This window comes from Fistularia commersonii, chromosome 19, assembly GCF_037954325.1.
Source record: "Fistularia commersonii isolate RoL2024-O1a breed Wild chromosome 19, RoL_Fcom_v1.0, whole genome shotgun sequence".
Lineage (NCBI taxonomy): Eukaryota > Metazoa > Chordata > Actinopteri > Syngnathiformes > Fistulariidae > Fistularia > Fistularia commersonii.
The window spans coordinates 819,940-844,052 of record NC_141302.1 but is presented as its reverse complement, the minus strand read 5'-3'; the positions used below and the strand labels follow the sequence as shown (position 1 = coordinate 844,052).

Below are 24,113 nucleotides of genomic sequence, written 5' to 3'. Positions count from 1 at the left end.
TTCGACGGAGTTCTTCAACCAACGCGAGGGTCGAGCCTGCTGATCTTGTTCATCTTCAGCGTCCAGCTCCACCTGCCGTGACAGGTGTGGACCACAAGATGACGCCATTGGCTTCCAAAAGAGGCATACCTCCACCGTCCTCCACTCCACTTCAAGTGTGTCCTGTCTCTCCTCCTTGTGGGACGTGACCAGAACACCTCACCAGGAGGCGTCCGGACATGACGGATTCATGACGGAGAGCCCGGACATCCTGAGGAGGACACACATCTCAGACGCTTGGATCCGTGATCTGGTTCTTCTGGTCTCCACCCACAGCTGGTGACCGGAGGAGAGGATCGGGAAGTCGATCCACCAGTAAATTGACCTTCTACACCTCCTTCCCTCACTCGTGAGCAAGACCCTGAGATACTTGAGCTCCTCCGCTTGGGGCAGGACTTGTATGATGAGGAAATTGAAAAGCAGCTTAAATGTACCAAACAAAGGCATCATGAGACGATGAAGGGCGACGAAATGACCATGAAAGAAGATGACGTGTAGGATTAGGATCCCCAAGAAGCAAAGGGCTTGCAGTGAATCAGAGGATACGCTTTGAACCACAGAAGAAAGATCCACGGACCCAAGCGACCACGGCAGGTCAGACAGCAATGGAGACTTTTCTTAGTTCACCGGATCTGCTGTCCGTAGGAGAACAACGGCGGTCCAGTGGATCATCCAAGAAGCTCACTTTTGCCGTAAGTTGGAGACTCCGCTCACCAAACGTCGACGAACCGAATCATTTTTTTCCGCTGAAATCCTTGTAAACCCCATGGATCCGTTCTCCAGCCCCAAAAACAAGCTGCACTCTTTGGTAGATTCATTTATTTATTTTTGTAACAAATACAAAAAATCAGAAATACTGCATTTGTACTTTGTTTTACCTTGATTGAATTTGCTGCATATCTTTCTGCCTGTTGGCATGAAATGTACAAAATAGATATCACAAGAGTACAAATTAACAGTAAATCTCAGTGCTTATAAAATTGGAAGGATTCATTTAGATATTCTCAAATTCGTCATTATTTGATGACACACAAAGAATGGGACAACATTAAAGAAGCTTCAACTAATTTTGAACAATATTGGACTGAGATAGTTGAGAACAAAATGAACATTAAAAATACAACATCACATATATATGGCAGGATACGTATGGACACTTCACTGGACACACTGGATGTGAAAGCTAAGTGGGAACTGGAATCTAAGTTCCTGGTTGCCCTGGCAACAATGTTTAAGCAGCCCAACATGGAGGGAGTTCAGCTGGACGTTAAGAATATTTTAAACCTCCCTTGATAATAGCTTCTTATGATAATAACTGTTCTCCCCTGTGTTGGAGGGGCTGTGGCATAATTTTTTGGGACTGCCCTAAACTGATGAAACTCTGGGAAGAGGTAAAAAAACAAATAAGTGAGATTTTGAAATGAAACGGACCAATTGATCCAAAATAATTCATTATGGGAGCAGCAGCAACAAGCGATTTAAGGAAAAAACAGGTGTTTTCGCTTAGTGTTCTTCTATTAATTGCACATAAAAAGATCCCAGTAAACTGGCTCGAACCCCACAAGCCTACTGGACCAGCAGCATCAGAGGCTTCAGGATGGAAACTGCATGGACTTCAGACACACCTGTATCTTGACAAATGGTCATCCATTAAAATATACTTGGAGAGTTGAATATATTATCTCTATTTGACTGAGCTAGATGTTTTGTTTTTTTTTTAATTTTTTTTTTTTTTTACATTTTTTTATTTTATTTTTCTACTTCTTCTACAACTTGTGACCTTTGCATAGTTAGTCGCCCCTTCAGTCACGATCGATGTTGCTGCCTTGTCATAGTGCTTAGCGAGATCTCTGATAGCAACACCCTTCTCGCGTTTGGCTCATATTTCCTTCAGATGCACCGGAATGCTTAACCTCTTCTTACCACCACAAGCTCCAACTGTTTTTACATTCAAATACTAGAGGACCACATATGTAAACAACATGGAGTAGCATGCAAAACTGCCGCTACACTACCAGACCATAATGGCAAAAAGCCTGCCAGTTCCTTCATTTGGGTCCTCATGCACTGAGACTGGTTCAGAAATAGATTCAAAATTGGATTACAAACGTATAAAATACGATATGAATGTCCAAAATGAATAAAACAAGTAACAATAGGCAGCACAGCTTCAGGAACAAGGGGGTTCAGGTCAAGGTACCCGGGGTTGTCAGTTGCGATTTTTCTTCATCAGTTCTTGACTCTTGTGAAGAGCTTGGCCCTTCAACTCCCTGCCAGCGACTCCTGACCCATTTTTTCAGGGTGGTCGTTCTGGCAGGGAAAAACTCGTTGACCACGATGAACACGATGACCACGATGGCCCCGATGACCACGATGACCATGATGACCCTGATGGCAATGGGGATTTTATTGGACTCGCCAGTGGTGGTGTTGGTGGTTGTGGCGACGCTACTTTTTGCCGTCCCCTCAGACTTCAGCTCTGGAACTACCAGAAAAGCTGTGTTATCAAAGGGAACGACAGTCTGGAAAGCACCTGTCTGGTCATGTGACAATAACTACATTGTGCAGGAAAAACAAACTGGAGAGACACGATATTTTGGCAGGATTAGCTAACGGGGATAAATGATGACTCACCGACGGTCGGTTTAACTTTGTCAGAACTGCAGGGGCAATCGCAATAGTTCGTTTCGCTCAGTGTCAGGTTGCAGACATCCAACGAGGAGAGTCCTTCAGGAATGGTAACGGGGGTCTTGTTTTGCCAATGCTTTTGGATTTCAGGATCACAACCTTTCCAATAAATGGCGTTGTCTCTTGGGTCACGACACAGTAGCTCATTTGTAGCACTGGAACATTTGAACAGCAGAGTGAAGCATCCACCGACCGGGACCTGCAGGACAGTCACCGGCACCTTGCCTTCAGGGGAGAAAGAAGAAACGTTTTGGTGTCGATCTGTTCCTCTGCTGCGACCAGCATACCAGTCCTGTTCCGAGCTCCAGGCCCCAAAAAAAGAAGCAGAAAACATTGACCGACTCTCTGTTAGCGCAGCAACACAGTTGCCTCAGCGAACACCTTTACCGACTCTTTCCTCTCGGCAGATTCGTTGCTCTTCATCTTCAAGCTCGTTCCCACTTGGGAGTTCACCTCCGCCCCCCCGACACGCTTAGCCCCGATGCTAACCCTGTCAACCCTGTGACGTCGCTGCAGACGGCGTTGCATCTTAAGCAATAATGGTGGCTGACGAGCGAAAAGTTGTTTTTTTTTCATTTGTATACAAACTAGTCTACGTCCAGAGACTTCATTAGTGGTTTCATGTGAACCGTTTGCCCTCCGACAACCAAATTCTGACTCCTCTTCATATCAAAACTCACTTGTCCAAACTTGCCCGCTCACGCTAAGAGTCGCTGCCTGCGCCGCCTTTCACCTGCCGCTTCATGTGGACTTTGTCCGTTGCCGTTCCATCTGATGCTGTTCTCTCTTTTGTCAAAGAGCCGTCGAGTTTTAAGAAAGGCGCTCAGAAATACGAGGTACAGTTACTACCGGAGTGGTCGAAGGTGCCGAACTCCGCCGTTTCCACCTGAACCCCCTCGAGGCACCAGGCACTGATTTCCAAATCTGGGAGATGTTTTGAGAGACTCTAACTAGCGTAAAGCTGCTGCGCCGGACCATCGACACACCTGGTGGAGGCCCTCGGGCCAAGGCCTGGCCGGACCCTCGACGGCAGAGCCTGATTTACCGGTCGATCGCAAATCCCGCTCAAAATATGTTCAAAAAATATGTTCAAAAAATACGTTCAAAAAACACGGTGAAGTCATGTCGGCGAGACTTACCGGCTACGTGCGACACCAGAGTTGCTGCCAAAATGACGGCGCAGGCCAACGAGGTCCTATGAGAGCCCATGATCAGGGGAGAAGAGGCGGAGGAGCAGGTGGTACAGCTTTTCTATGCAGATTAGCTCCGCCCTCCAGAAGGTGCTAGAACAAGCTTGAACACGTGTTTCCGCTTCTGGCACCAATGATTGTCTTCTGGCTCACCTTACAGTTTGTGGAAGGAAATGAGTTCCCAGGTCAGATAAATAGAAGAGCAAAGAAAGAAAAACAAAGAGCAAATGTAAACATTGAAACAAGTAAGAGCAACAGTTTAGTAAAGGGGGAAGTTATCCCCGTTAGCACTAATTTACTTGTGTTAGCATGGATTTCAGCTGTGATTGTTTAAACTGTATGCAGTGCAAGGAGAGCGCTGCTACTCTAGGTGAGGTCGTTGGATGCAGTAGAGGCAGGGGGAGGCCGGGCCTCACGGAGAGAAAAAAATGCAAAATGAAATGGTTATATTTACTCAGTGATTTGTACTATAAACTTATTTTCCACTTGTCGCTACGTCAGAGTCATCATCACTTGCAATTTCAATTATTCCAGCCTTTCTGGATCCCGACAGGATGCCGTCTTTGCTCTGATAGCGAGGCGATTGAGTTGCATGAAGCGGTAACACCAGGAAGGTCCTCCTGCAAAGTCATTTATATTCATCTCCTTGGCAACTACCTGGTGTGAAGACGCAACTGTCCTGTTGACAAGCCTCTCCAGCATCTTGTTCAAGCATCCAAGTGTGAACTCGGTCCTCTAGCCGTGGCCAGCTAGCTTTAGTCCACCATTAGCTTTTTTAGTTTTCGTCATCTCAGTAAGAGTAACCTCCGCTTTTCTCCAGTCCCTTACAAGTTTCTGACTAACTTCAAACTTTCTTTCTGCTGCTCGATCGCCGTTTTCGGCTGCATATTTCACTCCTTCCAGCTTGTGACCTGCAGAATAGGATTTTCCTTTCGGTGCCATTTTTGTTCTGCCCTTCTCAGTTGTTTTTATAAGTTAGCGCAAATGTTGAAATGATCCATTTTCATTGGTAAAGAAGTAGCAGGAGGCATCTTTTTGTCACAACGCACTTCGCTGAATTTTGATTGGTGTGTGTGTGTGTGTGTTTGTGTGTGTGTGTGTGTGTGTGTGTGAGACACACACATCAGAGCAAGAGAGCTCAATAATTTCACACATAAGTCGCACCAGAGTATAAGTCGCACCCCCGGCCAAACTATGAAAAAAACTGCGACTTATAATCCGAAAAAAAATACGGTACATCTTTTTATTGTGAAAGGAGATTTTTATTTTGATGGCTTTTTCTGCACACAAATATTATTAAAAGTAAATAAACAAAAAATAAAAAAACAGGTACATTTGATATTTAAGGAGACTTTTCACAGGACAGACGTTAAACTGGCTTCACCTTTTATTATTATCATTATTATTATTATTATGGTCCCAGAAGAAGTGAATTGGTTCATACACACTTTGATTGTGTGCATGTGTGTGTGTGTGTGTGTGTGTGTGTGTGTGTGTGTGTGTGTGTGTTGTGCTCATCAAGGTCCTTCCACTTCAACCTGCAGGATGTCACGGAGTCCAGGGCGCTTCTGCAGAACCTGCAGGACAAACACAGGTTTGGAAGCTTCCTCCATGTTGAACTGCTGTTTGTGCACAGCTTGATGCTAACAGTAGGAGCATTGATGCTAACAGTAGCAGCATTGATGCTAACAGTAGGAGCATTGATGCTAACAGTAGCAGCATTGAGGCTAACTGTAGCAGCATTGAGGCTAACAGTAGCAGCATTGAGGCTAACACACAGTGGCTGATGCTAAAAGTAGCATCTTTTATAGCCTTGACTTTGAGACTTTATAGTTTTATTTGTATTTCTTATCCTCCTTTTTTTACTGTTTATACAATTTCCTACTATTATTTATTATTGTTATGTTTTACTTGAAACTCTGGCACAACAATTTCCTTCGGGATAAATAAAGTTGTTCTTATTCTTATTCTTATTTTGAGGCTAACAATAATTAGCTTGATGCATATACTAGCTTGGGGGATGCTAACAGTATGGAGTTTGAGGCGAGCACTTACTGAATTGGCGCTAATACTAGTTAGGTTTGCTAACAATGCTAACTGTGTCGTGTTTGACGCCAGCTTAAGAACCTGTTGCCATGGTTACCTGCAGAGTGCCGACGATCTCCCCAAACAGGCGTTGGGCTTCCTCGCTGTCCGGATCCTGGAAGTAATCCGCCGCCGCCACTTTCACCGAGATCCTCCTGATGCTGCTGCAGGCGCCTGCGGCAGCACACGGATGTGCTGATCAATAATCAATAGAAGGGTTCACCGAGCGTGCGAGCGTGCGAGCGTCTCACCGTGGAAGTGCAGGACGGCCTGGCCGCTGACGGCGGCGTGGGTCAGGATCAGCGTCTCCAGCCACCGCAGGCCCGCCTGGCACAGCTCGGTCACCGCCTGCAGGCCGAGGTCGGGAACGCGGTCCAGCTCCAGCAGCTGCAGGTGGGAACAACGCCGGACTACACACACACACACACACACACACATTGCTGATCTTCTGAGTGGTCAACAGGTGGTCATATATTTCGGGCAAACCCGCTCACCGACGTCGACCAATCCCTGAGCTCCGCAGGCGGCCCCGCCCACGCTGAGCGAGCGCAGGTGCGGCCAGCACCGGCCAATCGTCTGCAGGCACCGACCGCCGAAGCGTCCCGGCTGTTGGCTGAAAGGCGGAGACAAGCCGGCGACGGACGCCATGTTTGTAGTTTTATTGAACACAAATAGTATAAACAAACAAACATGGCAAAATAGAATCAAATGTCAATGATACAAACGGGCTTCAGGACAGAAAGACATTTTTTTTGTATCTTCTTCTTCTTTGGGCCTTCAGGGGGGAATCCACCTTCTCCATCTAACCCTATCCTCTGGATCTTCCTCTCTCACACCAACTACCTTCATATCTTCTCTCATGACTTCCATAAATCTTCTCTTTGGTCTTCCTCCAGACCTCTTGCCTGGCAGCTCCAATTCCAGCATCCGTCTACCAATATATTCTCTCTCCCTCCTCTGTCCATGACCCAACCATCTCAGTCTGGCTTCTCTGACCTTCTCTACAAAACATCTAACATGTGATGTTCCTCTGATAGACTCATTCCTGATCCTCTCCATCCTGGTCACTCCCAAAGAGAACCTCAACATCTTCATCTCTGCAACCTCTAGTTCTGCCTGCTGTCTTTTGGTCATTGGAACAGTTTCTAGTCCAAACATCATCTGCTGGTCTCACCACTGTCTTGTACACCTTTCCTTTTATTCTGGCTGAAAGTCTTCTATCTCTTGGTACCCCTGACACTTTTCTCCACCCATTCCAACCTGCTTGGACCGTCTCTTCACCTCTTCTCCACACTCTCCTACGCTCTGGACTGTTGACCCTAAGTACCTGAAATCCTCCAGCTTCTTGATCTCCACTCCCTGTAGCCTCACCGTTCCACCCGAGTTCCTCTCGTTCACACACATATATTCTGTCTTGCTGCAACTAACTTTCATTCCTCTCCTTTCCAGAGCATACCTACCCCTCTCTAGATTTTCCTCTACCTGTTGTCTGCTCTCACTACAGATCACAATGTCATCTACAAACATCATGGTCCATGGGGATTCCTGTCTAACCTCATCTGTCAGCCTATCCATCACCATTGCGAACAAGAAGGGGCTCAGAGCTGATCCCTGATGGAGTCCCACCTCCACCTTGAACTTCTCTGTTACCCCTACAGCACACCGCACCAGTGTCTCACAGCTAGCATACATGTCCTGCACCAGTCTAACATACTTCTCTGCCACTCCAGACTTCCTCATACAATACCAGAGCTCCTCTCTTGGCACCCTGTCATATGCTTTTTCTGGGTCTACAAAAACACAATGCAGCTCCCTCTGGCCTTCTCTGTACTTTTCTATTAGCATTCTCAACGCAAATACTGCATCTGTAGTACTCTTCCTAGGCATGAAGCCATACTGCTGTTCACAAATGCTGACTTCTGCTCTCAGTCTAGTTTCCACTACTCTTTCCCATAACTTCATTGTATGGCTCATCAACTTTATCCCTCTGTAGTTGCCACAATTCTGCACATCCCCTTTATTCTTAAAAATAGGCACCATCACACTTTGTCTCCATTCTTCAGGCATCTTCTCACTCTCTAAGATCCTGTTGAATAATCTAGTCAGAAAATCTACCGCTGCCTCTCCTAGACACTTCCACACCTCCACAGGTATATCATCATCAGGACCAACTGCTTTTCCACTCTTCATCCTCTTCAATGCCTTCCTCACTTCACTTTTACTAATTTTTGCTACTTTGTGGTCTACAATAATCACCTCTTCTACCCTTGCCTCTCTTTCGTTTTCCACATTCATCAGCTCCTCAAAGTTCTCTTTCCATCTTCCCATCACTCTTCTAGCATCTGTCAATACATTTCCCTCTCTGTCCTTAATCACCCGGACCTGTTGTACATCCTTTCCATCTTTATCTCTCTGTTTCGCCAACCTGTATAGATCATTCTCACCCTCCTTACTATCCAACCGAGCATACAAGTCATCATAAGCCCTTTGTTTTGCCTTTGCTACCTCTATCTTTACCTTTCGCCGCATCTCCCTGAACTTCTGTCTGTTCTCTTCAGTCCTCTCAGTATCCCACTTCTTCTTCGCTAACCGCTTTCTCTGTATACACTCCTGCACTTCCTCATTCCACCACCAAGTCTCCTTATCTACTTTCCTTCCAGATGACACACCAAGTACTCTTCTACCTGTTTCCCTGATAACACTAGCTACACTCTCATGCAATCACTTAACTGTACGAGTTAACAGGATTAAAGGTTTGTGAGAAATGTTTAATTTTAGAAGAAAAAACAAAATAAATAAAAACAAATAAATAGAAATAAAGACAATAAATAAAATAATATTTGAAAACTAAAAAAATAAATGGCAAAGGGAATATAATATGTTTTTAACTCGGTGGTTCAAAAGGAATATCAAAACTGTATATTTTTTGGTTTTTAGATTTTTCCATAAGTTTTAAGGATTTTGTTTATATAATTCAAAATCAATGGAAATTTGTGTTTGTATTTCAAGAGTAGCAACCAGGAAGTGTGTGTGTTTAGATACTGACCAGGGGTGAGCCGGCGCCACCTGGAGGCAGCTGATGGTCCTGCAACCGGCGCCCAGGGCCCAGAGGACCTCCTGGCCGAGGGGATCCGTGGAGCTCCTTCACACACACACACACACACACACACACACACACACACACACACACAGGGGGGGTGAGTGTGTCTGTGTGTGAATACTAGCTGGTTTGCTGGCGAACACTAACTAGACTGATGCTGAAAGTAGCTGTGTTGAAACTAACACTAGTTAGATTAATGCTAACATTAGCAGGGTTGGTGCTAACAGAATGGGGCTTGAGGTAAACACTAACTTCACTGATGTTGATACTGGCTTGATTGATGCTAACAGTAGCTGGTTTGAGGCTAACACTAACTGGACTGATGCTAATGCCTGCTGGGTTGGTGCTAGCAGTGCTAGCTAGCCAAAGCGTAGCTCCCACCTGTACGTGAGCGAGCGCAGGTTCCTGCAGTAGCAGCTAACTAGCCAAATGCTACGCTCCGTCAGGACGTGCACGCAGCGCGACACGGACAGGTGCAGCAGGCTGCCTCCCGCCGAGCGCAGCAGCGCCTCCACCCCTGGCTCCAGGCAGCCGCTGGCACACACACACACACACACACACACACACACACACACACACACACACACAGAGCCAGATGTTAGAAGAAGATGAAATGACGGGAAAAGAGCTAAAAATATAGAAAACAGATCAGCAGCGCTCGGAGATGGGATACTGTTACCATGGTAACCGTGACTTTGTTATTCTACTTCTAATAGGATTAAAAAAAAGGCTTTTAGGTTTTTGCTTTTTTTTCCGCCAGAGTGGAACATGATGTGTGTGTGTGTGTGTGTGTGTGTGTGACTACCAGCGGCATAAAGCCTGCTTTATGGGGGACGTCACAGCTATAGCTACAGCTTCAAGGACCTTCCAGGTTGTTTCAAGGTTGTGTGTGTGTGTGTGTGTGTGTGTGTGTGTGTGTGTGTGTGTGTGTGTGTATACCGTGTGTTTTTAAGGTAATCCTCCCGCGTCTCGTGGGCCCATCGTCCCCGAGGCCGGAGGTCATGCAGCAGCAAGGTGTGTGTCTGCGTGCACCACTGAGACAACGTGCACAGGAACTACACACACACACACACACACACACACTCTGAGACCATGACGATGATGATGATGATGATGTGAAGAGCATGCCGTTACCTGCGACGACACCCTGGCGTTCTCCAGCTGCAGGCGTGTCCACACCGCCGGGTGCCTGGCAACGAACCGCCAATCAGAGCTCACCTCCGCCGCGCTCAGCAGGGACCGCACGTCCAAATATGGGAAGACGCAGAAGAGCCCCGCCCTCAGCCGCAAGGTGTCCGCCCCCAGGTGCCTGTCGCCGTAGCAACGGGACGGGCTCGGGGAGGAGGGGAGGTCTGAGGCGGAGATGAAGGAGATCAGATGGGGGTTTTACTTTGACGGGGTCTGGTGGACTCACCTGATCCAGGTGTGGGTCTCCTGGTGAAGACCAGGCGCCGCACGTCAGCGCCGCTCCACAAGCCTTCCTCCTCCTCCTCCTCCTCCTCTTCTTCCTCCTCAGTGCTGTGGTGGCGGCGGCCTCCTCGGCTCCACGTCCTCCCCCAGCCGCCCTCCCCCACCCTGACAAGACGCACATCATCATCATCATCATCGCGACGCCATCATCTAGACGGCGGTCCGGCCGCAGGGCCTCACCAGAACCTGTCGGTCCCCCCGTCTCCGGACGCCGCTCCGTCCTGGCTGGTCCAGGCCAGGTGTGGGTGGGGGTGGGGCTGCAGGTGGACCGCCCCCGGCTCGCCGTCCCACCCCCACGAGCCCAGGGACGAGGTCCGCATCCGCCCCGCCGGGCTGCTGAGGCGCACCGAGGGACCAGTCAGACAGGCCTCAAGGCGTCCGCTATGTTTTAATTTGCTAATGCTACGTAGCATCCAGGTATCTGTCGTGTTACCGGCTTTGTGTTTTGGTGCATTCAAGTGCCAGTTGTGTTAAAAGTGTTCTTCTAAGATGCAATGAAGTGCATGCTAAGGTGCGTCCTGCTAGCTGTCATGCTAATAGTCAGGTACAGGTTGAGTTAAAAGAGCTAACCTTCGATGCACTGAAGAACCTTTGCTGGTGCGCTAATGGTCTTGTGCGTTCAGGTAACAGTTGCGTTAAAAGTTTTCTGCTAAAGAGCATTCAGGTAGCTGGTTTGTCAAAAGTACTTTTGCGATGGTGCATTCAAGTATCCTATGTGCTAATGGTCTCATGCTATGGCGCATTCAGGTACCTGTTGAGTTAAAGGTATTCTTCTAAAATGTATTAAAGTGCCAACGCTAAGATGCGTTCAGGTGGCTGTCATGCTAACAGTCTTATGCTGTGGTGCATTCAGTTACTAGTTTTATTTAAAGTAATTTACTACAATGCATTAAAGTACCACTGCTAAGGTGCATCGAGGTAGCTGTCATGCTAACAGTCTCATGCTGTGGTGCATTCAGGTACTAGTTGAGTTGAAAGTATTATACTAAGATGTTTTTACGCTCCTGTGTGCTCATGTAGCTGGTGTGCTAACGCCCTGACGCCGTGGTGCGTTCAGGTACCTGGCGCGGAGCGGGTCGTACGGCTGCTCGCCCAGCCTGTAGGAGCTGGAGACGCTGTAGCTCCTCTGGAAGACGACAAAAAGCGGCCATGTTGTTTCCGCACAACAAAACAAACAGACTCCGACCCGAGGGTTCGTGTTTCTCACCCGGTTGCCGGCGGCTTCCTGCAGCTTGCCGGTGATGATGTCATCAGTGCTGGCGTCCAGGCTCCGCCCCCCGCGGCCGAGGGCGGGCGCGTGGCGTCGGGGAGCGCCGAGCAGCAGCAGCTGGCGCTCCGCCCGGTCGGCCCGGTCCAGCAGCGTCTCGATGAAAACCTGGAACCGGAAGCGCAGGGATCCTTGTCTGACTCTACGCCGCCGCCGCCGCCGAGGCGTCCTCTCACCTGCAGCCGGGATTTGGCCTCGGCCTCCTTCGCCGCCGTCTCCACCAGGAAACGCTCCACCTCCACCATCTCCCTGGAAAACAGCGTCCGTCATTCCCCCTCCCGCCACCGGGGGCAGCAGAGGAGCTCCAACGCCACTCTGGTTCTCGTCTTAAGAGGCGGGGCTTCGCCTGGACACGCCCCCTGTCAATCATCCAACCATTTACACCCAAGCAGGGGCGTGGCCTGCGTGATTGACCGGTGAGGGGCGGAGCCTCTCCGGCAAGGGACAGAAAGTGACCATATATGGAGAGGTGTGCATGAAGACGTGTCCTCTCCATATATGGTCACTTCCTGTCACTTCACGATGACATCATCAGGGTCCACACTGCTTTGAGTGTAACAAACAGGGGCAAGTGTGAAAACACACACACACACACACACACACACACACCCTGTCCCCCAGGCCTGCTGTCATCTTGTGTTCATCAGCGAAACCAGACACACTGTGCATGTGCGTGTGTGTGTGTGTGTGTGTGTGTGTGTGTGTGTGTGTGACCTTGCTGTGTGTTTCAGCGGTCGAACTCTATCGGGGTGATAAAAGAGTGATACTGACTGCTGTCGTTCACTCAGCTCCCTCTCTTTCCCCTGCAGGTCCGCCGTCAGTCGCTCCGTCATCTCCATGGCAACGGCCACCTGTTGCAGGGGGGTGACAGTAGGACGCCATTGAAACCCCTTCCAACCTTCTCGCCTGGATCGCTTCTCCTCAGGTGTGCCGTCACCTGTCTGGACAGGTACGCCGCCCTCTCCTCCACTTCCTGTTTCTCGCTCCTCAGCCGCTCCCCGTCCCGCCTCTCCCGCTGGAGCTCCGCCTCCCTGCTCTGTAGCTCCGCCCTCAGACGGCGGACGCGCCGCCCCACCCGGTCCTCCACCTCGGCGAAGGTGCGGGCGATCCTGCGCTCCAGGCCCAGACCCAGACGCTCCTCCAGGCCCGGTCCCGGCGCCGCCCCTAGGGCGAGGGGCGGAGCCAGGGCGAGGGGCGGGGCCAGGGCGAGGGGCGGAGCCAGGGCCAGGGCGCCGGGCGCCGCCTCACGCAGGAGGAACATGTCCCTGAGAAGATGGGGGTAGGGGTCCGGGTCCGGGTCCGGGTCCGAGGAGGGGCCCCCCGGGGCGGGCAGGGGCAGCAGGGCCGGTGTTCCGGAGCTCCGCCCCCGAGCCTGAGAACCGCCGCCATTTTGGTTTGAAATTTATCTTGACTTCCGATGATCAGCTTTGGAATTGTTAGCTTACACGCTAACTACGGAATATAACTGCTAGCTTACAGGCTCAATAGTTAATGCAACAGTTAGTTTACAGGCTAAATATGAAATGTAACAGTTAGCTTGCAGGCTAAATACTGAATATAACAGCTAGTTTACAGGCTACCGGGCGCTAGCTAGCCCCGAAATACATCATAGAAAAACACGTGTGATTTGGCGGGAACGTGGATGTTTTTGTATTTTGTTGCCTTTTGCCATTTTCTAACTGTCCCTCTATTCATGTTAATACTCATATTTATTGACAGTATAACTGTGACGCTGCTGTGACAAAAGAATTTCCCTTATGGTGATCAATAAAGTTTATCTTATCTTAAAGTTACATTTAGCATCGCATCCTAGCATGAAGCGGATAGCCGGTAAGCTAAGGATACAACAAATCCACTTTTACTATTATTATTGGTTTTCTCCAAAGTGAATTTTTCTTTAAAAACATCACAACATCAGGGTCTGGAACGGATTCACTTCAGCTCAAATAGAAACTGACATACGAAGTTGCAACTATTGTTGTCATAGCAGCGTTAGCAGTTAGCGGCGTCTCACCTGGGCCAGGACCAGCAGGGTCTCGTAGGTGTGCCGGCCGACCAGGTGAGCTCGGAGCTCCGGAAGCGACGAGAAGCGAAGCCCGTCGCCGCATCGCGGGCAGAAGAAGGGCGGCATCTCCGAGGACATGGTTCCCCTGGAGCTGGAGGACCTGGAGGGGGTCCAGAGGAGGAAAAACAAATGTCTGCTTTTATTTCTCAGCCTGTGGAGAAACTGGGTCAGTATGTGTGTGTGTGTGTGTGTGTGTGTGTTTGTGCGCTACATAATTGATTGTGTGGCTATAAAGATTTCATGCAGCTGAAATGAGGAGGTTAAAAGCAGAAGATCAGCGGTTTGAACATCAGACAGCAGAAGCGACAGGAGTGGGACACGTGTGTGTGTGTGATGCTAATCGCTAACTGAAGCGTGCATTTTACGCATCACTGATTTAGGGTGTGTGTGTTTGTGCAAGCAGCACCGAAATATTAAAAAAACACACTTGATGACAATGCGTGCAGTGTGTGTGCGTGTGTGTGTGTGTGTGTGTGTGTGTGTGTGTGTGTGTGTCCGCCGGTCAACCCCGCCGGAGGAATGTGAGTCACACATGAACGAGCAGGAAGAAAGAAAATGTCTGGCCTTCGATGAGCAGAATATATTGATATATATATAAATGATATATATACATATATTGACGTATAGATTTGATATCCAATTTAGTCTCAGATTTTTTTTTTATTTACTTTGTAAAATTTTATTCTGATAATCTTATTATTGACTGGATTTAATATTATCAAATAAAATGATTTGATATTATTTTTGATTTTTCTTTCATATTCATACATTTTTAATATAATAACTTATAATTCACTTTCTCACTGCATGAGTCAACTTTTGTTGATTATCTTTATTTTTTAACAAATATTTCGAATTTAATCTTCTGGCGATACAATGAAAAGTTATTCTGTATTATTTTTAATATGTAAATACATATATAATATTTCTTTTGTGTATATGCTTGTTTTTGTTCACTTCTACAGGCTCCGCCCCCTCCCCTGGAGACCGGAAGTTATTAATCAATATATTCCTAATCTAACGACTAAATGTGAACTCCTAATTCGTTCACTTATTGATTTAGGTTATATTTTTATGACGAACTATTTATTAATTTTCAGGGGAAATAATAACACGTTATGGGGTTTATTTTTTTAGGTTTCTTGTCCGTTTTACGTTCGCTTCACAAAGACTTTGAGTAACCGGGTCAGAATAACAAAACAATAATGAGATAAAATATACAACTAATGCTATGATTAATAATTATTTTAATAATAATCATAACAATAATGATAATTATATATATTTTAAGACGCCTTAGTCAACGCTACATACGTAGGGACATAACAAGAAACACAGACAAAAAAAATAAAGCTATATAAGTGTTAAAAAATGAGTCAAACCAGCGATAAAATAATAATAATAAGAAAATAATAGTAAAATAAAATCACGTATATTTTTTAATCCTTAGACGTCTAACAAGTAAGATTTTTTATAATTGTTGTGAAAATCGGTCCTTCCGGCGGGCTCGCGATGGACCTGCACGCACTCCCGGTTTCCGGTCCCCCCCCCCCTCACCTGCCTCCGTTTTCCGGTCCTCCGGATTGCCGCGTGTCGCGCGAGCCGTCCGGTCTCAGCTCCCGGTGCCGCCTGTCCTCACGGGCGTGTGCGCGCGCGTGTGCGCGTTTCAAACCTTGCCCCTCCCCTTGACGTGCGCCAGCTGTCAATGACGTAAGAGGCGATATGACGTCACGGGGGCGGAACTTCCGGGATAATAATTTCGTTTTTTTTATCTAATTTGTCATGAATTGTTGTTTTTCCATGTACTCAAAATATTTTTTTCATTGACGTATTTAAAAAGGAATATTGGATAAAAAAATAATGTATAATTTTCTTCTGAGATCACACAAAATTCATGAATACAATTTTAAAATATACTCATAATATGATTATGATATCACTTTACCATATTTTAAAACATAACATAAAAAGTATAAAACTTATTTTATATATATGTATATATATATATATATATGTTATGAAATATCATGAAAATATAAAAATATTATCATGGAGAAAATATTCAAAACGGTATAGATTTATTTTTCATGGACTTTTTGTGATAATATTGTCAAATGGTATTTGAGATGTTTTTTATTGTCAAATGGTATTTTAATTTCTATAGTGGTCAAATCTGGAAAATATAAAATGTACTTTTATTGATTAAAAATATTTTCAAATTTTTTGTTATTCCATTTACACTCAAATATTCAAAATGAAAAAGTGTGACATTTCATGAAACTGTTTTGAAATTGTATACGATTGAAAAATATTGAAATTGTATACTATTGTTAATCCATTCCTGAATAAATCTTGCAAATAAAAAGACATTTTTTCATGAAAATATTACCAAATATTTTCAAATTCTATATTTTCTCATTCCGTTTGTGATAAATTCTTGAAATGAAGAATGTAGTTTTTATGAAAATGCTGTCCAATGTTATTTTGTGTTATTTCATGTCTGACCTGAACTTCAAAATTAACATTTTAATTTTTCATTATGTCATGTCTGATCAAAACTTAAATGTGAAAAATTTAATTTTTCACGGAAATATTTTGAAGTTATATTTTTCATAATATCTTGTCTGACCAAAACTTAGATATAAAAAATGCAATTTTTGATGAAAATATTTTCATATGATATTTTTTTGTAATTCCATTTGTGATCAAATCTTGAAAATGAAAAATTAAAATTTTCACAAATTTTTTCAAACAGTATTTTTCATTATTTCTTAAATGGTCAAATCTGGAAATTGAAAAATGTGTTTTTTATGAAAATATTGTCAAATGTTAATTTTTTTGTTATTCAATTTCTTGGAAATAGAAAATTTAAATTTTCATCAAAATGTTTTCAAATTGTATTTTTTGTTATTTCATGTCTGACCTAAACTTGAAAATGAACATTTTATTTTTTCATTATTTCATGTCTGATCAAAACTCAAAAAAGGAAAATTCAATTTTTCATGAAAATATTTTCATATAATATTTTTTGTTAGTCCATTTAGTATCAAATCTTGAAAATGAAAATTAAATATTTTCATGAAAATATTTTAAAATATCATTTTCTGTTATTCATTTATTGATCAAATCTTGAAAGTGAAAAGTTAATGAAAATATTTTCAAATGGTATTTTTCGTTATTTCTTAAATGATCAAATCTGGAAGACTGTATTTTTTTATGAAAATGTTGTCAAATGTAACTTTTTTGTATTCAATTTCTGACAAAATCTTGGAAAAAGAAAATGTAATTTTTCAACAAAATGTTTTCAAATTGTATTTTTTTATATTTCATGTGTGACCTGAACTTGAACATGAAAATTTTAGTTTTTCATTATTTCATGTCTGATCAAAACTTAAAAATGAAACATTCAATTTTTCATGAAAATATTTTGAGAGATATTTTTCATGATATCGTGTTTGATCAAAATGTAAAAAATGAAAAATGTAATTTTTCATGATAATATTTTCATATGACATTTTTTTATTGTTATTCCTTAAGTGATCAAATCTGGAAATTGTGTTTATTTGAAAATTTTGTCAAATATATATTTTTTTGCTAAATCTTGGAAATAGAAAAATTAATTTTTCATCAAAATGTTTTCATATTGTTTTTATTATTTTATGTCTGACCTAAACTTGGAAAGGAAAAATTTAATTTTTCATTATTTCAAAATGAGAAATAAATGTTCATGAAAATATTTTGAAGTGATATTTTTCATAATATCATGTCTGATCAAAATGAAACAATGAAAAATGCAATTTTTCATGAAAAAATTTTCAGATGGTATTTGTTGTTATTTTCCATTTGGGATCAAATCTTGAAAATTGAAAATGAAATTTTTCATGAAAAAATTTTCAGATGGTATTTATTGTTATTCCTTATGTGATCAAATCTGGAAAATGGAAAATGTGTTTATTTGAAAATAATGTCAAATGTAATTTTTTTGGCAAAATATTGGAATTAAAAAATGTAATTTCTCATCAAATTGTTTTCAAATTGTTTTTTTTTTGTTATTTAATGTCTGATCAAAAGTTAAAAAAATGAAACAAATAATTTTCATGAAAATATTTTGAAGTGATATTTTTCATATCATGTCTGAACAAAACTTAAAAATGAAGAATGCAGTATTTCATGAAAATATTTTCATATATTTTTTGTTCTTCCATTTGCGATCAAATCTTGAAAATGAAAAATGAAAATTTTCATGACGAATTTTTCAAATGGTATTTATTGTAATTCTTTAAGAGATCAGAGAAATGAAAAAAAATGTATTGAAAATGTTGTCAAATGTTACTTTTTTTGCTATATCTTTGAATTAAAAGATGTAAGTTTTTCATCATATTATTTTCAAACTGTATTTTTTTGTTATTTCATGTCTGATCTCAATTTAAAAATGAAAATTTTAATTTTTCATTGTTTCATGTTGGACCAAAACTTAAAAATGAAAAATGCAATTTTTCATGAAAATATTTTCAAATGATATTTTTATTATTCCATTTGCGATCAAATCTTGAAAGTTGGAAAATGAAAATTTTCATGAAAATTTTTTTCAAATGGTATTTATGTTCATTTCTTAAGTGATCAAATCTGGAAAACGGAGAATGTGTTTTTTATGAAAATGTTGTCAAATGTAAGTTTTTTGTTATTCAATTTTGAACCAAATCTTGGAAATAAAAAATGAAAATTTTCATCAAAATATTGCCAAATATTTTTCATTATATATTTTCTCATTCCATTTGTGATCAAATCATGATAATGAAAAATGTAATTTTTATGAAAATGTTGTCAAATGTTATTTTTTTGCTATTCAATTTCTGAACAAATCTGGGAATTAAAAATGCGATTCTTCAACAAAAAAGATTTCAAGTTATATTTTTTATCATTAAATACCTGACCTAAACTTGAACTTGAACATGAAAATTTTCATTATTTCATGTCTGATCAAAAGTTAAAAATGAAAAAAATCATTTTTCATGAAAATATTGTGAAGGATATTTTTCATTATTCCATGTCTGATCAAAAGTTAAAAATGAAAAAAATGAATTTTCATGATAATATTTTGAAGTGATATTTTTATTATTCCATATGCGATCAAATCTTGAAAATGAAAAACAAATTTTTTTATTAATTTTTTTCAAATGTAATTCATGGTTAGTCCTTCAGTGATCAAATCTGGAAAATGGAAAATGTGTTTTTTTAAATGTTGTAAAATGTTATTTTTTGCTAAATCTTTGAATTAAAGTATGTAATTTTTTATCGAAATATTTTCAAATTGTATTTTTTGTTATTTTATGTCTGATCTGAATTTAATAACTAAAATTTATTTTTCAGTTTTCATGTCAGAACCGAAACTTTAAAATAAAAAATGGAATTTTTTCATGAAAAAATTTTCAGAAGGCCTTTTTTTGTTATTCCATTGCTGATCAAATCTTGAAAATGAATGATCACATTTTTCATGAAATTTTTTTTCAGATGGTATTTTTTGTTATTCATTAAGTGATCAGATCTGGAAAAGGAATGATTAATTTTTAAGAAAATGTTGCTAAATGTTATTTTTGTTATTCAATTTCCAACCAAATCTTTGAAATAGAAAATGTAATTTTTCAACAAAAAGTTTTCAAATTGTACTCTTTGTTGTTTCATGTCTGACCTGAACATGAAAGTGAAAATTTTCATTATTTCATGTCTGATCAAAATGAAAAAATGAAAAATTCAATTTTTCATGAAAATATTTTGAAGTGGTATTTATCATATCATGCAAAATGAAAAAATGAAAAATGCAATTTTTTATGAAAATATTTTCATTTGATTTTTTTATTATTCCATTTGCGATCAAATCTTGAAAATGAAAAATGAAATTTTCCATGAAATTTTTTTAAAATGGTATTAAGTGTTATTCCTTAAGTGATCAAATCTGGAAAATGTGTTTATTTGAAAATGTTGTCAAATGTAATTAGTTTTGCAAAATCTTGGCCATAGAAAATGTAATTTTTCATCAAAATGTTTTTATATTGTTTTTGTTATTTCATGTCTGACCTAAACTTGAAAAGGAAAATTTTAATTTTTCATTATTTCATGTCCGATCAAAACTTAAAAATGAGAAAAAAAATATTTTTTCATGAAAATACTTTGAAGTGATATTTTTCATTATATCCAACTGATTAAAATGAAAAAATGAAAAATGCAATTTTTCATGAAAATATTTTCATATGATATTTTTTATTTTCCATTTTGGATCAAATCTTGAAAATCAAAAATGAAAATTTTCATGAAAAATTTTCAAATGGTATTTATTATTATCCCTTAAGTGATCAAACCTGGAAAATGGAAAATGTGTTTATTTGAAAATAATGTCAAATGTATTTTTTTTTGCTGAATCTTGGAATTAAAAAATGTAATTTGTCATCAAAATGTTTTCATTTTTTTTTTTGTTATTTCATGTCTTAACTGAACTTAAAAATGACAATTGTAATGTTTCATTATTTTCTGTCTGATCAAAACTTAAAAATATAAAATAATTTTTTTTGTGAAAATATTTTCAAGTGGTAGTTTTCATAATGTCGTTATTCATGTCTGACCAAAACTTTAAAGGAAAAAAATGAAACTTTTCATGAACATATTTTCAAATGGCATTTTTTTTAATTCAATTTGTGATCAAATCTTGAAAATTGGAAAATGACATTTTTCTTTAATATATTTTCAAATTGTAGCTTTTTTTCACTCAATTGGTGATCAAATCTTGAAAATTTAAAATTTCATGAAAATATTTTCTCATAGTATTTTTGTTATTCCTTATATGATCTAATGTGAAAAATGTGTTTTTTTTTGAAAATGTCAAATTTTATTTTGTTTTTGCTGAATCTTTGAGTTAATAATTTGTCATCAAAATATTTTCAATTTGTATTTTTTGTTATTTCATGTCTGACCTGAACTTAAAAATGAAAATTTTAATTTTTCATTATTTCATGTCTGACCAAAACTTAAAAATATGAAATTTTTTTTTTTGTAAAAATATTTTCAAGTGTTATTTTTCAACATGTCATTTATGGCCAAAACTTAAAATAAAAAAATGAAAGTTTTCGTGAAAAAGTTGTCAAATTGTATTTTTTGTTATTTCATGTCCGGCCTAAACTTGGAAATGAAAATTTTAATTTTTCATTATCTCTTGTCTGACCAAAACTATAAAATAAAAAATGCAACTTTTCATCAACATATTTTCAAATGGCATTTTTTGTTCTTCAATTTGTGATCAAATCCTGAAAATGAAAAATGATTTTTTTCTTTAAAATATTTTCAAATGATAGATTTCTTTACTCAATTTTTGATCAAATCTTGAAAATTTAAAATTTCATGGAAAATATATTCCAATAGTATTTTTGTTATTCCTTAAGAGATCTTATCTGGAAAGTGAAAAATGTATTATTTATGAAAATGTTGTCAAAAGTTATTTTTTGGTATATAATTTCTGACCAAATCTTATAGAAAGTAATTTTTAATTAAATATTTTTATATTGTATTTTTTTTATATTCAATATCTGACCTAAACTTGAAGAAGAAAAAAATATATTTTCATTATTTCATGTCTGACCATAACTTAAAAAATGCAATTATTCATGAAAATATTTTCAAATAATATTTTTTGTTCTTTCATATGTTCTTCCAATCTCAACATATTTTTTTTTAATTTTTAGGTATTTCATGTATAAAAAAATAAAAAATGTAATTTTTTATGAAAATATTTCCTAAAGATATATTTTTTTTATCCATTTCTGGCCAAAAAATGGAAATAAAAAGTGTTTTTTTTTCCTAAAAAATTTTTTTCAAATTGTATTATATGTGATATCATTTGAGAAACAAATTTTGGAAAAAAAAAATCTCATGTATGTCTTTTATAGAAAAAATGAATGAATATAATTTTTAAACATCATATCATAAAATTACATGACATAGATTTCATATTTTTTTTACAAATGTATTTATAAGTATGATAATTACATTTTAAAATTGTATGATTCATTTTAAGTGAATATGTATGATATGAATATATGTGAACAATAAAAAGATGAACACATACACATGCAAGTAAGGAACAAATATGTGAATAAATAAATAAATGGATAAACACACAAATTAATGTGCACATAAATAAAAACAAAATTACCATTTAAATTTAAAAAAATTAATCACGATGAACAAATTAAACAATAAATAAACCAACAAATGGACAGCTTGTGACATCAAGAGATTGGCTTGATGGCGGGACATCATTTATTTTCATCCTATTTTTATTTATTGACAAATGCATATTATTAGATAATCAAAAAGTTTTATATTTATTTTAAAGGTTTTATGTATATAATAACAACGAATATTAAAATATATTATTACATAAAGGGAATTCAGTTCAGTTAGTTTACAAATAGTAAAGCGTTTAAGATTTGACCAAATAAAGTAAATAAAGATTAAATTGGAGAAAAATAGCCGCTATTTCTCCTTTTCACCACGAGATGTCGCCACATCACGAACATTCATACAAAACGTCAGTCGGCCCAGGGGTGAGGGGGGGGATTGGGGGGAAAGTTAAGATTCTTACTACCCTCTACGTTTATCGTTACATAACATATAAAAACAGCTATATGCTTTTTATTAAAAAAATTGCATTTAACATTGACAGAACCTTAGCGAACTTTTAGCGAACTAGCTTATGAAACAACTTAGAACTCGCCCCCCCGCCAGGAGAGAGAGTTGGTTCAGTCCAACAAGAGCAACAGGTTGACTGTTACTCCGTTTGTTTGTAGCACAAAGCTTAGCATTCGGAGAGAAAACACGTTTAACACCATTTTGAATTAAAAGGAACAGATATTCAAAGATATACTCTGTAATTCCACCAGACCTCTCCATACCTCCTTCTCTTGGGGCCATTTTTACTCAGAATGGGATTCAACTATCACGTCAGTTGTCTGTTGATTAGCTTGGCGGCTACACCGGATGTCAGCTTGGCAGACCGGAAGTTGGCGGTGGCGCGCAACGCTCTGTCTCTTCGATATCTGATCAACTATCAACTGTTTCCTCTAATCGATAAACATATTTTTCACATTTTGAAAAACTTTTTTTTTCTCATGTTCAACCTCACCTTTTAAAGTTGTGTCTTGTCTACAATTTATAAATATTTCTCATTGAGTAGAGCTGTGAGGTCAAAGGTCACAATCAAAGCTTTACTGTAAACTTTTACAAGATTCTTCAGAAAATTGGATTTTAAAATGAAAAAAATATATATTAAAAATATTTAAGCCGAATTTTAGATTCCATGATTACATATATTTTTTCATCATTATTAATTATTGTCAATTAAAGATAGTTTTTTTTCTTACAAAAAAACTTTTGTTGATGGAATTAGAGAAAAACAATAAAGAGTAGTAATGATAATGCTGCTTTGAGAGCTTGGAATTACAGTGTCACTATATGAGGCACTGACACACACACACACACACACACACACTTGAAAAGTTACCCTGAGGTTATGATAATGTAGAAACGGAGGCAGAGAAGGGACCATGGGCTGCTAGAAGTGTTTCATTTGTAAAAAACAGTCTGGTTGCCGCACCACCTCCATGTCGGAGTGACTCAGACCTCAGTTACCATGGCAACCCCAGCCTTCACAGCTCATAACGGCGGACGAACGGACGGGCCTGACAGGGCCGTTTGTTTCCAAGCAACAGCGGCTTGTTGATGAAGCGAACTGGAATGTGATGATAAGGGTGACAGTGACGAAGATGGAGATGGGACCACAAGCTAATGAGCAATTTATGAATCTGTAGGAATTTATTTTTAATGTAACATTTTAATTTTGCAGTGTGTATTTTTTTAAAGATGGCTGGTAAAGCAAAGGCTTTCTTTGCCACATTATCAGATCATTCATCCATTATCTGGTTATTACCTGACCATTGCCTGAACTTAGTCAGGGCCTCCAGTGAACCCACCAACCAGCGACCTTCTTGCTGTGATGTGCGGATGCTAACCGCTTAGCACCACCCTGTCGTCACATGTTTTTGTTCTTGTTTGTTTTTGCTAAATTAAAAAAAAAAAAAAAAACAGCTTTTATTTTATATACGGTAAAGTGGTTACGACGAAAACGAAAAGGAGGAGAAAAGTCAAGACGCCAGTCGGGCC

At 39.7% G+C, this 24,113-nt stretch overlaps 1 protein-coding gene and 1 long non-coding RNA gene across 2 annotated transcripts; both read right to left on the bottom strand.

The window, feature by feature from the left end:
• Window positions 1-1,743: 1,743 nt before the first annotated feature.
• On the bottom strand, window positions 1,744-4,266 carry LOC147223264 (uncharacterized). Its single transcript, XR_015107636.1, has 3 exons — window positions 3,867-4,266; window positions 2,674-2,952; window positions 1,744-2,524 (listed from the first exon to the last, which is right to left on the bottom strand). It is a non-coding gene; the product is annotated as an uncharacterized LOC147223264 (long non-coding RNA).
• An 898-nt stretch (window positions 4,267-5,164) lies between these two features.
• On the bottom strand, window positions 5,165-15,570 carry LOC147223263 (F-box only protein 41-like). Its single transcript, XM_086166106.1, has 17 exons — window positions 15,462-15,570; window positions 13,854-14,004; window positions 12,777-13,211; window positions 12,611-12,690; window positions 12,016-12,088; window positions 11,780-11,947; window positions 11,634-11,698; window positions 10,753-10,908; window positions 10,517-10,677; window positions 10,237-10,454; window positions 10,042-10,157; window positions 9,484-9,636; window positions 9,049-9,144; window positions 6,497-6,615; window positions 6,254-6,412; window positions 6,061-6,176; window positions 5,165-5,494 (listed from the first exon to the last, which is right to left on the bottom strand). The coding sequence occupies exons 2-17, from the start codon at window positions 13,980-13,982 to the stop codon at window positions 5,435-5,437; spliced, it is 2,304 nt and encodes a 767-aa protein (XP_086022232.1). The 5' UTR covers window positions 13,983-14,004; window positions 15,462-15,570; the 3' UTR covers window positions 5,165-5,434.
• Between the last annotated feature and the right edge of the window lie 8,543 nt (window positions 15,571-24,113).